This window comes from Xiphophorus hellerii, chromosome 19, assembly GCF_003331165.1.
Source record: "Xiphophorus hellerii strain 12219 chromosome 19, Xiphophorus_hellerii-4.1, whole genome shotgun sequence".
Classification (NCBI taxonomy): Eukaryota; Metazoa; Chordata; class Actinopteri; order Cyprinodontiformes; family Poeciliidae; genus Xiphophorus; species Xiphophorus hellerii.
Window position 1 is genome coordinate 17,952,319 of NC_045690.1, and position 15,270 is coordinate 17,967,588.

A 15,270-nucleotide genomic window follows, 5' to 3' on the forward strand; every position below is an offset into this window, starting at 1 on the left:
AGTTAATTAAAATATATCATATTAACAAAAACTTCCTTCTTTGCTGACTGACGTTAATGCAGTAAACACTTGTTATCCGAGCTGGTGTTACAGCCAGTCGTCTCAGTGCGTGTTTATACCTGAAGATGTCTTGTGTGTCCAGATCTATATGCAGCCCGTTGATGAACAGAGCTGAGTCTCCAGGCTGCAATCCCAGTGTTCCTTTGAAATACTACAGGGAGAAATGTCAAAAGTGACTAAATGGCCTGGTTACATCAAACCCCGAAACTCCTCGTCTCACACCAGCCGAGCCGTTTGCATCATGTAACGTCAAAAACCTCCCTTTGCACAGTCAATTATACTGTAAACTAGATGCAACGGCCATTCTGGAGCAATAACGAGGCAGGCTGACGGCTCCAAACGAGCTCTGACAGCTCTGTTCAGTGAGTTTCGAGCAATCTGAGCCCACGCTAAACAAATCTAATTATTAGGGGGGAGAAAAGGTGTGTGACTGGCTGCGTGGCTAGGAGGAGCTGTGAGTTGTTTGTGTGTCTGAGGAGGAAAAGGGAGAGCTCCAAGTCATTCTGGTGCAGTCAAATCTCATTACAGAAACACAAAGACATCAGATTAATCACACTTCAGACACTGCAATTACAACAAGACATGATTAACACAAATATTGCTCATCCCGGTTAAACTGTGTGTGTCGGGGTGTCGGCATGTGTGTGTGACAGAAAGAAGTGTCTGGAAGCAAGTGCTGGTGTCCAAAGCGCTCCAATCAATAATCATTTCTTGCCGCAGGACGCACTGCGCCTGCTGAATGAATCACCGATTCAGTAATTAGGACGTCTGTCTGAAAAACCCCCGCCGGCGACCCAAACTCCTGTCTTCTGCGCGCCGCGATAATGTGAGAAGAGCGCCGGGAGTCGGGAGGCGTGAGGAGGCAGAGAGAGGGAGTGAAAAAGCATCGACAGGAAAAAAAAAGGGGGATGGTTACCTATTCCGTTATTAACGGGACAAAGCCAAACACATTGTCTAAAACGGAAAGGTTTTTGAAGTCAGATGCTGTTCGCAATTTATCACACAACAAAAGGCGACGAGAACAAACAGCCACAGGAGGAGCAGCTCTCGTTTTGAGATATTTTCCTGCAGGCTGAAGCCAGGAGGGCTGAGGACCTCTCTACTCGAGGGTGCAGGCTGTGAGGTCAAAAACAAAAAAATGTAAAAAAGAAGTCTAATCAAAAGGAGCTAAGAATCTGATTTTAATATGTTGTGCTTCAAAAGCAAAGCACAAGATTTTACCAAGTGCAAATATTCGAAAGTTGACTTAGATTTAACTAAAATGGAGCAGAACTTCTGCTTTTTTGATGTGTCAACTAAGCGACATTTCTTTTTCCCACAAAAATAACTGCAGTATGGTTTTTAGAACAAATGCATCAACTAACTGCAACTAATACTCGCAAAAGTATTCATGACTCTTGACCCTGTGTTTTATATGTTTGAATTGCATTTGTATTCAGTAATTAATAATTACAGAATAAGCTTTTGCCGCACGTTTTTTAGACAATGTCTTGATCAAATTTCAAGAGATTTAAAGTTCTGAACAATCTTCTTTGTACAGTACCTCAAACTCAGTACCGGGTACCGAGTAGCACAACAAATAAGGTCCTGATTCATAAATGGATTTCGAACCAGACTTTGACAGGCAAGGATCATATTCTCCAACTCCAACGTCTCTCATCCCAGATTTAAAGCAGCAAAAGCAAATAAGGTGGACTAGCAGCATTTGTTTAATGCTACATTTAATATTTCTGTAATGGGAAAAAGTCAAGGGGTCTGAATACTTTTGCAGAGCACTTCCTACTTAGTTCACAGAACACAGACAGATCAATAGCATGGGAGGAAGAGGAAGACATTAAAATGCTGAAATGTTTTGAAGCAATTAGATGTTGGTTTAAATTCACCTAGAGTTGAAGTATTATTTAAAAAACCTTCCAGTCTAAGAAAATAAAGCCAGATATACCTCCATCCTTTGTGGGATAAAAAAAAAAAAACCTGCAGCAATATTTTCCTTTAATTGGATTGCTTTATAAAAGCTCTCATCAAAGTGAAAATGAGCACTGCAGGCAGGTTTTTTCTTCACAACCAGGATCCCCCGAGCACCAAATGTGTGCAAATTGGAGGCGAAAAATAGCTCCTAACAGAGTTTTTATTCACAGACACAAAAAAAAGGTTCAGAAGGCACTTGCTGCTTTTTAATAGTCAATATAGCATGCAACAGCTTCAATAGAGACATTGTAAGTCCTTTGGATTTTAGATAAGTCTTTCTTTGTACCCATCTCAACTTCACATCTAGTTTTGCTTTGGAGTGAACGAAACCTTTAGCTCACAATATTTATTCAAGTCTTGAAGAATAAGGCAATAAAGAAACTCATCCTTTTACGCAAGTTATCAAACTTATTATAAATGTAATGATTTTTTTTTAAAGTAGTGACCACTGAAGTCCCCTTAAGAAACATATGAAAGTGCCAGACAGATTATCAGATACTCTATCCCTTTTCCAGAAACTCCAGGAAGAGACATTTGTTTGAGGCACGAAATGGGATGGGGAAACAAAAATCTTGCAGATTTTGTTTCTCAAAACTGAACGAATCAACAAACAGGATGTGCCTTGATGTCCTATTTTGAGTTTAGATATATTTTAATAAAGGTTAGAGACATACGGTTTGATAGACTCAAACTACTACAATCAAAGAACCTGCGGCACCCTTTTATCTTCTATGTGTTAAAGTTCTTTGCAAAAAATAGATTTGAATTGGCCAAATCCGAAAGAACATTTTAAAACTGGTGTCAGCCAGGAATAGCCTGATCTCCACTCTAATTTTATTTAAATACTTCTGAATGTAATGAATTAGTGACAAATAAATATGGGGAAAAAATGGGAGGTTTTTTACTACGTATATGAAACAGAAATCATGCACATCGTGAGTTTTAATGAGCAAAAATAAAAATCAAAAGGTTTGCAAGGTTGGAAACATATTTTGATGCATTAGTAGGTAAAATCTCGTAATTTCTTCATTTCCTGTTCAATTAAAAACAGCCCCAACCTATAGTCCATTTATCTTTCTTATATGGTATAATTCATGGCAAAAAAAACCTTTTCAGAATAATAAAAAAAAGAAAGATCAGATCAAAATTGGAACTGATGGGTCGGAGAACATCTGATGAAATGTCATCAAAAATGTCTGATGTATCTAGAAAAGAGAATAAAAGATCAAACATGGATAAAAAATGGATACCTTTTGGTTCTCCTCAATCTCTTTGCGGATTTCAGACTTGACCACAGTTTTTGTGATGGACCTGGAAGGAAAAAAAAAACAAACAAACAATAAATAAAACCCAGAACTTATCAGTATATATACAAACTCAGCTTGGACGTGTGTTAATTTCTGCTCTACCTGGCTTTGGTGGGAAAGTTCTGACTGAGGTCTTTCATTACGTTGAGGGCATCAACAGCAGGAGCTGCAAGAATGCGAGCTGCTGTCTGGAAACTCAGATCTAAAGAAGAAGACGTGGAAGGGGTGGAGGGCAGAGAGGGCAAACAACGGGGAAAGAGATGAGTGGATGAAAATGAAAAGCAAACATGAAACACAGGAGAATATGATGTAGGACAAGCTGAAAGTTTTCAGCTCTTCCAAAAGAAAAAAAAAACTTTAATAAGTTGTGCTGAAACAGCGTTTTTGTTTGTTTTAAATAAGCAGGGATCAGCAGTGTTTATTTGCTGGTTTCTTTCTGTTCTGTCCTTTTTCCTCACATGAGAGAGGAAAACTGAAGCTTGTGCAAACTTCCAATTCCTTGAGAGCAAAGAATAATTAAATACCATCGCAACAAATTTAAAATATCACCAAAAATGTAATTTATTTCAGCAACGCATCTGAAAACGTGAAGCTCATCTATCATATAGATTCATTACATTCAACTTGTTTCAAGTGTCTACGTCGGTTCTTTTATGGTCTTTATCTAAAAAAAAAAATACAAAATTAAAGTTCTCAGAAAATTAGACTGTGACATAAGATCTTTATTCAATGACTTCTAATATAAAAGTCTAGGGACTATAAAATCATCAATTACCTGAGATACTCATATCTGTGTGTTATGAGTTACTGAGATGCCCAAATATTTCTTGAGTTTGAAGAAGTTCATTTTTTTAAAGAAATATTCCACAATGAAGCCTGAAGCTGTGCAGATGTTTGAAGTTCAACGTTAAAAGTCAAATTTTGCTAGGCAGACATGTTTATGAAGTACGGCTTACACTACAAACATACCAACAATCCTATAGACAATAAACTTAATAAAGAATTGTGAAAATGTACTAATTAAAACAGAAAAGCTAAACAAAACATAAATCTTAATTGGGAAAATACTTTTACCCAAAAATATTAGGGACCTCATTAAACTGCTGTTGACATGGGATAAGCCTAGAAAGTTCTGGTCTGGCAACAGAAAACAAATTCCTCGGATTCAGGGTGCAGAAAATATATGCGCATTGACAGCAAGGCTTTCCAAGGAAAGAAAGGATGCGGTGAGCTTTATTTCAATGCAGTGAGCCTCTTTGTAATGGTGTTGTAGGCTGTGATTATTAGCCCCTGGAGGTCTTCCGCTCTTTGTAAACAGGCTGAGTTAATGAGCCCCAGTGGGTTAGAAGATAAAGACAGGCGCCCTCGTGTCAGTCTGACAGTCGAGCTCAGCCGGCTCACATCTTTTATTCGACACAATCAAAGCAGCGCCGCACTCGCTTCCTGGCCACGCCTGATGATAGATGACTTTTAATGCGTGCAAGGCATTTGTATATATTCAGACCTTTACAGTGGGAATATGCGTGTGGTGAGAGAAATGATAAAAACTGAAAAACGCTGTGTATATAACAATAAATGATGCAATCAGAATCTGCAATAAAAAAAAAAATGCAGCAACATCCTCAGTTATATTAAACATATATCAGCTCAGATGCACAGAGAGGGAACTGAAGGATCAAACACCTGCACTAATTAAGGTTCGGCTGCTGGTTTGAATCACTGATGGAGTGAAGCAACAAGAGCGTATTTGTTTACGTTTGTATTTAATCATGATCAAAGCATCAGTTAAAAAATTAACTCAAGCCATTTGCAATGAGGGAGCAGAGAGAAGCAAATCATCGTCTATTCTCAGAGCTCTTATTGTGTCACATTGAAACAAAGAACAGCAGAATATTAAAAGAAGTATTTAAGTGCATAAAGTTGGTCTTCGTTATTTGCTATGTCATAAGATTTTGTGGTGACACTTAATTTAACTTTATATAAACGTGACATAACACCTGTTATGAAGACTAAGGAGTTTTCATAATGTTTTACGACTGTTGTCATGAAGTGTCATTCGGTAAATATTGAACACTTGTAATGCAAAGTTGACAATTGCAATGGATTTTTAATGCAAGTTTTAATGCAACTTTGCATTAAAGGTGTCATTATTTACAGAATAATGCAAATTTGACACTTTTAATGCACGTTTAATGCAGTTTTACATTAAAGGTGTCATTATTTACCAAATGACACTTCATGACAACAGTCGTAAAACATTCATGAAAACTCCTTCATCTTCATGACATGTGTTATGTCCTGTTTAGATGTCAGTCTTATGCATACCCCATCAAATAAAGTGCTATTGATTTTTATTATTCTTAATTTTTGGCTGCTGGAGTTTCCTTTTAATTGATTCCTTAAATATTATGTTGATGACCACAATTGCAAAACATTAACATGTTGCTCACTAGTGCATTGTCCTTTCTTATTGTTATAATCTTCAGTCACAAGTCTGCATCCAGGTATGGCTAAAACAGAGACTTAGTAAATATACTCAAACTAAGAGGAAAAACACTTTGAACAAAGTGTAGAAGGTACATGAATATGAGACGTTACAGCTGAGCACATTTTCATATTTCGCTCCTTCGGTATCAGCCAAGAATCAGTGCTGGGATAAATATAAAGGCAGTCAGAAGCTAAATAAGAGAATATAGCTGCTGCTCCCGATGAAGACAAAACGGAAAGCAACAGAAGTTGCTCTGTTAGAAACATCCTCTCAGTGTCAACATTAGATGATGGAGTCATCCAGTTGTCAGAGGGGTCAGCTGCTTCCCCTGTCAACATGTCAAGTGTCCGTGGGCCACGAACCGACCCGGATGCTTTCACTGGTGTGTGTTTAACAGAACAAGGAGCTGCACACACTAAGAATTGCTGTGTGAATAGGGCTTCCACAATTGGACCAGTGTTGTATAAACACAGAAAGCGATCCATGGTTATTAAGTACAGATGGTTTATCCAATCAGATGCCAAGTGTGCTTTCATGTTTACAACCGGTTTCTAAGGACGCCTTAAAATCATCTGGTTAACTCCCTGATGCAGAGATAAAAAAAAAGAAAACCAGCTGTCATCTAAAGTTGGATAAACATAAAATGTTTCCTTTTATAACTATGCAATCACTAAATGGCTTAATAATGAAGTAGTAACATCTTATATTAAATGTATAAACTTGTTAAACACCCTTAGAAAAAAATGAATAAATCAGCCCACCCAACAGATTGCCGGGATTTGAGCAAATTAGGAAAAGTGGGCTCTGAAGCCAGAAGTTGTTTTTTAATATTCATGCTGACATGTATTGTCAAAATAAAAATAAAAAAACACTGTTTGTGATTTTTTTCTCCTTCTTCTCTTTTTAACATAAACAGAATGCTCTTTAGAACTGCTGCTTGAAGAACACAACTTTCCTGTCTCCCTGCAATCATACGCACAATTTGGAGGGGTGTGCCCTTCTAGTTGTACTTCCTATGGAGCCCAATTCCACAGGAAGTACAGCAAATATTGATCTCTAGGCAGAAAAAAGATAAAGATTTCTCTTTTCTTTCTCTAAGAGCATAAATTATTTGATTTAGTTGCATGTTGAAGCCCTTATTTCTAAAGATAAAGCAGTTGTCACACATCTTGGATTAGCTACTAGAGCTGCTACCAGGCCGGTTTATTCAAATATGCTTCAATAGCTACAATGAATGAATGAAAGGCATCTATATTCTACTAGATTATTATGCAGTGGTGCACTCTTAGTACAAACTAAGAACATTTTAAGGTCATGCGGTTATATTACTTTTTTCAAAGTAAAGATATTTACAGTTTAAATAACCTTTACTTACTTGTACGATTTATGGCTTAAGGGTGAGTAGAGTAGCTTACCGGTCTTAGTTGTGAGATTACATACCCTCAGCGTAACATTTGCCAGTCAGTCAATATGGCAGCTCTACCACCTCTGATGTTTGTTTTAGCCAGCTGGATATTTATTCATAATATGACAAATGTTTCCTGTGTTTGCTTACACAGCCATTCATTCAGGAGGAAACAGCAGAGAAAAAAAAATTATCTACTGATGGGTTAAAGAAAGAGGACACCCACCTTGCATTTGCCAGACCTTTAGCGGTGCCATTTCATTGGTGCTTTCTACTAAGTGCTTCCTCAACTCCTTCAGCTGTTCCTTGAGCTCTGGATAGAGAGTCCTGGCAAGGGAGCGAGAGAGAGAGAGACAGTCTAGGAAAATGCAGCTACAAAGTAGAACTGAACTTCTAATTAAGAGAAAGAGTGCTTGGAACCACAGATTGATTTAGTTATTTGCAGGTTAGCTGAGCAGAGACATGGTCAGTGGTTCAAGGGAATTAAGTTTGGAGTATAAAAAGAGCGAGGAGAAGGAAAAAAAAGAGCTTGGCTGGAGTTAATGCTGTTGGAACCAGACCAAGCTTGTGAAAATTTATCGCAGCTCAACACAGAGACACTCACTTCAGTTTGCCAAAAAGGAATCCCTGGACCTCATCCACTGGATCGTTCTCGCCAATCACTGTAGCGTTCACCTCCGCCCCTGAAAGCAAAATCAATTAACTAGATATTCATGTCAGGACTCCTCAGTGGTTACACCAGCAGCATGAGTCTGTTTATTGTAAATGAATTTCTTAGAGAGTACAAACCTTGAACTTGTGTGTCATCCTTTGCCTTGTACTCCTGGCTTTTAATAGCCAGCTCTACTCCGTACCCCGACAGATGCACTTTGTTTTCATTAGGTTTCTGGAAGGAAAGGAGGAGATGTTAGTATAAGTAAGAAAACTTATTTCAGGGAGTTATTGTCCCTGTCCCGTGTCCCCGCACTTTTTCCTGTCAAAACTCGGTACTTGTCTTAGTACAAATACTGCTTACTAAGGGAAATATTTCTCAAATCCTCAAAGCTTAAAATATGGACAGACAGACGAGCCAACAACAGAAAGATTGGCAGGTGAATATACAGCTATAGGTAGCTGGATGTCCAGCAGAATATGGAATAAAGTCCATATAAAGTAGTGCTGTCAATCGATCAAAAAATTTTGTCAGATTAATCACACACTAGCGATTAATCACTGTGCTTAACTTTGTAAGCTTAAAATGTTAAAATGCACATTTTCAAAAAATGTTTAAACAAATCTTTTATTGTCTCAAACCAAACATCTCAGTTGTTCATATACAGGAAATTTTAAAAGAAGTAATTTTGTTTCAAACGTAATCAAGACATGTTGACTCCAAACTGGTTGTGCTTCACTGGAAGAACAAGTCACTGTTGCAGTAAGTAGGCTACATACCACCTTGGTTTTATCTAAATGTCCATTGCAGTGCTTTGTTTTGTTTTTTAAGAATTTATTTGGCACTAGTGAACTTTATTTGACAGTATCTGACAGGATTACTGTACAAGAAAGTGAAGCTGCTTTGAATGGAGTAAAACTCTTCGAGAGAGCGGTGTTTAGGTCAAAATAGATCATGTGATTAATCTGGATTATGTAATACTAACGCGTTAAACGTTTTAGATTAATTGGATGCTTTAAGGGGTTAACATTGACAGCCTTAATAGACAAATAGCATTTGTCTATTCTCTGCTTCTCATTTTTTGGGCACTTATCAAAATTTTCAAACTAATTAAATAAAACTCCAGACATTCACAGGCTGTGTAGGAAGCCTGGCTGTACCTCATGTTGCAAATGCAAACACCCAGGTGACTTATGTGACCCAGTTTTTGACTTTCCAAAAGGCTCCATCAGCTTCACTGTAGTCCTCTCACCTGTCGAACATTTCATCTAATTTCCTTTACAAAGACAAACACTCTGTGACTTCAGGGATAGATTTAAAGGACAGATAACAAGCTGTTGCCGAACACATTGACTGTCCAATAACTGGTACTGAATTGGCCTTTTTTAGTTAAGCATAAAGACTCGATGCATATCAAACAGATGGTGAGAATAATTTAGCATAATCAGGGGGAGAAATAAATGGATCAGCTGTATTTGCATGTGAGAAAGGAGGAAATCCAAGTTCAACTTGGCATGAAAAACTGGAGAAACACTTCATCCCAGGTGTAAATGAGAAGCCTGGTTAAACTCCGCAAGTTTTTTTGTCAAATAAGGAAAACTGAGAGAACAAGTGCACTAAAATCATTATTTTGCCATATGTTCACAAATGTGGACATCTGGTATAGTCTGCTGGAGCAGTGGGGATAAATAGTAAACGGCCTGCTTTATGAAGTGATTCTCTAGTTGTATTACCCACTCAGCACCCATTTTTAACACTACAAGTTGCATCCACTGTTTCACATATTCATACCGCACTTGAATATAGTTCAGGGACGTTTCTGTGGGGTGACTACAGGACAATTTTTTAAAAAGAGCACAAATTGTTTGTTGGAGAACTTGAGTAAGTGGATAAACCAATTTTAATTTATCTACTCTAATATTAAAAGTAGAGTAACAATGCTTGTGTGTGTGAACACCTACAGCCACGTAGTGACGAAGCACGTAAACTGCCGACCCTTCGTTGACTTTGGATGTTAGGGCTTGGTGGAACCTCTGGAAATCTGGCGTCCCGAGCTCAGCGTAGAGGATGATCACAGGCGTGTCTGGATTTGATCCTGGGTATCTATGATCACCTTTGAAAAGGTATGGCTTCGGTCTGCAACGAGGATAATAACATCACCTGACTAGTCAGTATGTTACTGATTCAAAGACTACTGTGTGTACTTTTATACGTAAAGATCTGTCATTACCTTTCCGTTGCAGTTTTCAACAGCGTTGCCAAGCTTTCTGGAGCACAGGACTTCTCTCCATGGACGCTGATGAAAGCTGAGCAGCCAGAGGGAGGATGCTCAGTGGACGCAATCTAATAAGAAAAAAAAACAATGACAAATACTGACTTCTCTAATAGGCAAGCAGGTTAAGACAACAGCAGCTCCTCCTGTTACCTGCTGGAAGGAGTGAACTGTGGCAGAGTACGCTCTCAGAGAGAGGGCGAACTTCAGCATGTTCAGCTGGACGGAGCTCAGCAGAGCACTGGCTTTCTTCACAATCAGCTCATAGTAAGCTTGGTCTGTATCTGTGGCGAAAAAAAATAAAACATACAACAATTTGACAGGTGATCAGAGTAAAGTCTGACATTACTATTCATTTATCATCCAGTGCCTAATTTAAAAACCCTAACACCAGGGGATTTTATTAAAAATGTCATGGTGTCCAAAAAAATGTATACAGAAAGCAAAAAAAAAAAAAAGACAAGAGGCAGGAAGGCTCATTGCCCATAGCCACTCTGGAGGAGCTGCCCAGATCTGGTGGAAGAACCTGGAAACAGTACAGCTGAAACGATTAACCGAGTTAATGGGGATGAATCTGTTATTGAAATAATCAACTAACTCAGTAATCAATTATTCGTTAACTGGGGTCTACAGACTAAAAAAAAGGCCATCTGCTGAAAGAGCAACACCTAAAAGCAGTAATTAAGCCAAAAACTGTACAAAAAATATATACACTTTGCATTCAAGATAAAAAAAAAAATGATATGATCTACCCAGAACTCCTCAGTTGGGATAGTTTTAGCTTTACCTAGTTCAAATTATGCAAATAAAATAAATAAATACAAACTCCTATTAAGCACATTTTCTATCCAATTATCAATCAGTTAATCCAAGAAAAATAATCATCAGATCAGCCCTGCTCTGTACTGATGCTAAGTCCAGCAGAAAGGGCCGAGCTTTTCACATGTTGATGTCAGAAGTAATTTTTAGCTGCAGATGCATTCACTGCTACAAATGATCCAATGTTCCTTAAAAGAATGTTACGTTATTGCATTTTAGGGGATAAAATGCTTGTTTTTTGATTTAGCGAAGGAATCGACTTATTTGTTTATCTGCATCTTTAATGTATTTCTAACATTGCATAAGAAAGGCTTGAGAGGTTAAATGAAAAAGCTGCAGAATGTGCCAATTTTTAATCCTATAATTTATCAGAATAACCTATATAATATTTGATCACTAAAATAATCATTAGTTGCTGCCGTAGTCAACTATTAGTCACACTATCTCAAATTGGACTTTCATTGAAGAAGAAGAAAGTCTTTCCTGATAGAAAGACATAAAAAGCCCACTTGCAGTTTGTCACAAATCATGCAGGGCACTCAGCAAATGTAGCAGAATTTGAGTTTTTGGCTTTTGGCATGTGAAGAACTGCATAAGATGAAAAACTAACAATGATATCGCCTTAAAAATCATCCTCACAGTGAAAACTGATGTTGACTCCCAGCATGCATTGGGGATGCCATTTGTCAGTGGGGATAAAGAAGATGTTTAAGAGGAACAGCTGATGAGAGCATGAGCAGAAAACAAACCACTGGTTCAGGCCAAACTTTTCCAAGTGAGTCTGTTCCCTTAAAGTTGCGTCTTTCATTGTGTTAATCACACCACCGTAAGGATTTTTTCACTCTTTCAAAAATAAAACCATGCATCAGTTTTCTTCCCTATCACATGCTCTACATTGTGATGATCTATCAAATAAAACCCCAAGAAATGACATTGACACACGTGGTTGAGTGTGACAAAATCTGGAATAGTTCAGAAAATATCAATCTATACATAAGGCATTCTATAGCAGCTAACAATGTGCCAAGTCGTCTTCTCACTTTAAAATTAAACCACATCACCACTTCTCTTCTGTCGCAGTAGCTGTGACCCAGCTGTTGCTAACAGAGATGGGTTCTGGGTCCTTTAAGTACTCGGCCGAATACACTGCAATCACTGTCGAGATGCAGCAACGCCATCAGAAGCTCTCAGAACAAAAACTGAAAGTGAAAATGGTCTGAAGAGTCTGCAGCCGTTTTACATTACCATCATGCTCTCCCTCGATGTTTTGATTGGCCTCAACAAAGTCCCAGAACTTGTCCTGGCTCTCCTCCGCCAGAAACTCACTGAAGAAGAAGAAGCAAAAACAATAAGTGACATTTTTATGATGTAGCCATAAACAGTGGTGAGAAAAAAGTGTTGCTCCCTTTATAATTTATTATTTTTCTACATGTGAAACATAGGTGCTTCAGCTCATCAATCAAATATATGTATATATTAGACACTGATAATACAAATAAATAAAAAAGGCAGTGGTTAAATTACATTTTAGTCTCATCAGCATTTTCCCAAACATTTAGGGTATCATCAAGATGTCTTCTGGGAAAACTGAGATAAGGATGTATCTTTTCTGTGTTGGAACTGAGCCACGCAGGCCACCTTTGTCGCTTTCTTGTGGTGGTCATGACCGCTAACCTTAACTGAGGCAAGTGAGCTCTGAAGTTCTTCGGATGTTGCTCTAAGGTCTTTTGTGACCTTTCGGACGAGTCATTTTTGTTGGTCGGCCACTCCTGAGAAGATTCCCCACTGCTGCATGTTTTTGCTAATTGTTCCTATATTTCCATGTTGATCTTGCTGTATCAGGTTGGTCCTTAAGTGTTTTCTTGGTTGAGAGCAGGTGTGGCAGTAAGAAGCTCTGAGTATATCTAAAGATACTGAACGCAGCTTTCTAAAGATGTGACACAGCGGGACATGTAGTTTTAGATTTTTCCATAATGAACGCCTATATTTAAACTCAGAATTTTGTGTGTCTAATCTTTTTCTAATACTTAAATTTGTTGAGCTGAAATATTCGCGCTTGACAAACACAAACGAGAAAAACACTCGTTTCTCTCATCACTGTATACAACTTAATCGTTTATGTTGCTATTTTTATAAGCAAGCAGATTAAACTCAGGGGCAACAGAGGACAGATGCTGACTGACCTATGTGCGAAGTTGGTACAACATAATAAGAAATCTGCTACAGCAATGTGGTGTGGTACCTGGCTTCCAGCAGCAGCGGAGTATCAGCCCATTTGGTTGCAAGGGTGGTGGTGATGGCCTTCGAGTCTGCCGCACTGGAAACAAGAGACAGCAGAGACACGAGCAGGACACACAGGAGCCACATCCTCCTGCCTGTACCTGAACAGAGACAATAACAGAAGTGGTGACAAACAATCAGATCTTTATTTGTTTTTCCATTTTTTTCTCCGAAGGATTTTTGCGGTGCTAGTGGCTCGTATTTTTTGCGACAGTAGGCAGACAGGAAAGAGGGCGAGGAGAGGTCGCCGGGACCGGGAGTCAAACCCGCGACGTCCGCGTCGAGGACTAAGGCCTCCAAACGTGGGGCGTGCTAATCCCCTACGCCACCACAGCACGCCCCCAGATCCTTATTTAAAATGGATTTAAAAACTGACATGCAACTACAATTTCAACTGTTGGATCACAGTGAGTAGACGAATGTTTGGAAGAGTTATGCTCCAAACATCCAACTTCGCAGGCACGATGGTTTCAGCATCAGGCTGTGAAGACATTTGCTGCTTTATTCTACAAACATAAATAGAATAACAACAGCTGAGGATCTCAAATTCCTTCAACTTTATCTAAAATCAATAGCTACTCGGTTAAAAGGGACATTGAATCCAAAACAACTTTACCCCTATAAAAATTTATGAGTGTTGCTAAAACTAGTTATTGTCGTATCAGTGAGTGCAATATGGAAAATGCAAAGGAGTGCTTGAATGTAATATTTAGTAGGATACTATATTTTATGCATATCAATAATACATTTGAAGGGTTGGGTGGACTTTCCCTTAATGCAAACACTAAATGCATATCCTTAGTGGTTGACATACTAAGTCTGAACATCTGGTGGAAACACTGCATAACGGATAAAGACTGAAAACGTCAGAAAGAAGTTTGGTTAATGACAATCAATTACAACATTGTGATTTTCCAGACTTTTTGTTAAAGGCTGAGCTTCTATTATCATCAAAATCAAAAAGTTTCAAAAGCCCTCACTGGCACAGGATGTAAAACATCTTGGATTACTCTACTTTATGCCACTAAAGGGTTGTTTAGCAAAAATCTTTTTAATATTATGGAACCTCACTAAGTAATGTGACTGGACTCACCGAACAGTAAAGTGGCCTACTTTGCTGCAATCTACAGAAGTGACAGTAAGTGATAAAGTACAATCAGTTTCAAGTGAATCTTTCAACAGGTCACAAAAAACCAATAATCTAAGCTCCACTAGATTTTACCAGTCTTCTGTAGTCTTATAACATTGAGATAACACACTTCTCTCCTTTATTGTACCACAGGTTCCTAATAAAACTCAAGCATGTGGTGCAGCAAGAGCAGTCGGTATATTCATTTTCCCACAATACAGATGTGCAAAAGAATCAGAGTAAAGGAGGTCGAATACAAACACACACCAAGCTTTTATCACTACTTCTACAATGTGATTGCAGATGTTCATGTATGTTTTGCACAATACATTAGAATAACTTAGTGCATTTATCTGTTGCACAGGCCAGTCTGGGTCTGAGCTGATTTCTAATGAGGCAAATATTTATGAAGTAACATGCACAAGAATTTATGCTTAATATAAAAAAAAATTGATAATGGAAATACCTGAATCTATTAATAATTTACATTGAGCAGTACAGTTGAACCCAGCAGCAAGCAGAGGACATTAGACCAAACACTTCACTTAAAGACGATTTATAAAACAGAAGAAGAAGGTAAGGCAGCTACTTAGAAGGCAGGAACATAAGTGAATTGTATCCAGTTAATAACTGGTTTACGACTCATTTTTGACAGATATCAGCAGAATAAGATGTCATGCACCTGCAGGGATATAGCGTAAGTAAATAAAAAGCTTCCTGAACTCCGTCCAATAAGCACCTTCAGCGTGGCTGCTCTGTCCAATAAGCACACAGCTTCAAGATCCTCAACATCCTAAAAGATGTTACGTTAGAACTAATAGCTAACTAATTGCTGCATTTAGCAAGCCACTTATTAAGATTGTACAACACTGGACGTTTGAAAGGCAAGT

General features: G+C 38.3%; 1 protein-coding gene across 2 annotated transcripts in view; it reads right to left on the bottom strand.

The window, feature by feature from the left end:
• The window catches only part of uggt1 (UDP-glucose glycoprotein glucosyltransferase 1), a 31,379-nt gene that overhangs the window by 15,813 nt on the left and 296 nt on the right, over positions 1-15,270 (bottom strand). For both annotated transcript variants that reach the window (XM_032547494.1, XM_032547493.1), the window contains exons 2-12: positions 13,214-13,352; positions 12,217-12,296; positions 10,306-10,436; positions 10,111-10,223; positions 9,842-10,016; positions 8,018-8,114; positions 7,833-7,911; positions 7,455-7,555; positions 3,438-3,537; positions 3,279-3,339; positions 120-211 (exon numbers count right to left, since the gene is read on the bottom strand). In XM_032547494.1, coding sequence (XP_032403385.1) covers positions 120-211; positions 3,279-3,339; positions 3,438-3,537; positions 7,455-7,555; positions 7,833-7,911; positions 8,018-8,114; positions 9,842-10,016; positions 10,111-10,223; positions 10,306-10,436; positions 12,217-12,296; positions 13,214-13,352 — 1,168 coding nt within the window. The remainder of the gene's footprint in view (positions 1-119; positions 212-3,278; positions 3,340-3,437; positions 3,538-7,454; positions 7,556-7,832; positions 7,912-8,017; positions 8,115-9,841; positions 10,017-10,110; positions 10,224-10,305; positions 10,437-12,216; positions 12,297-13,213; positions 13,353-15,270) is intronic.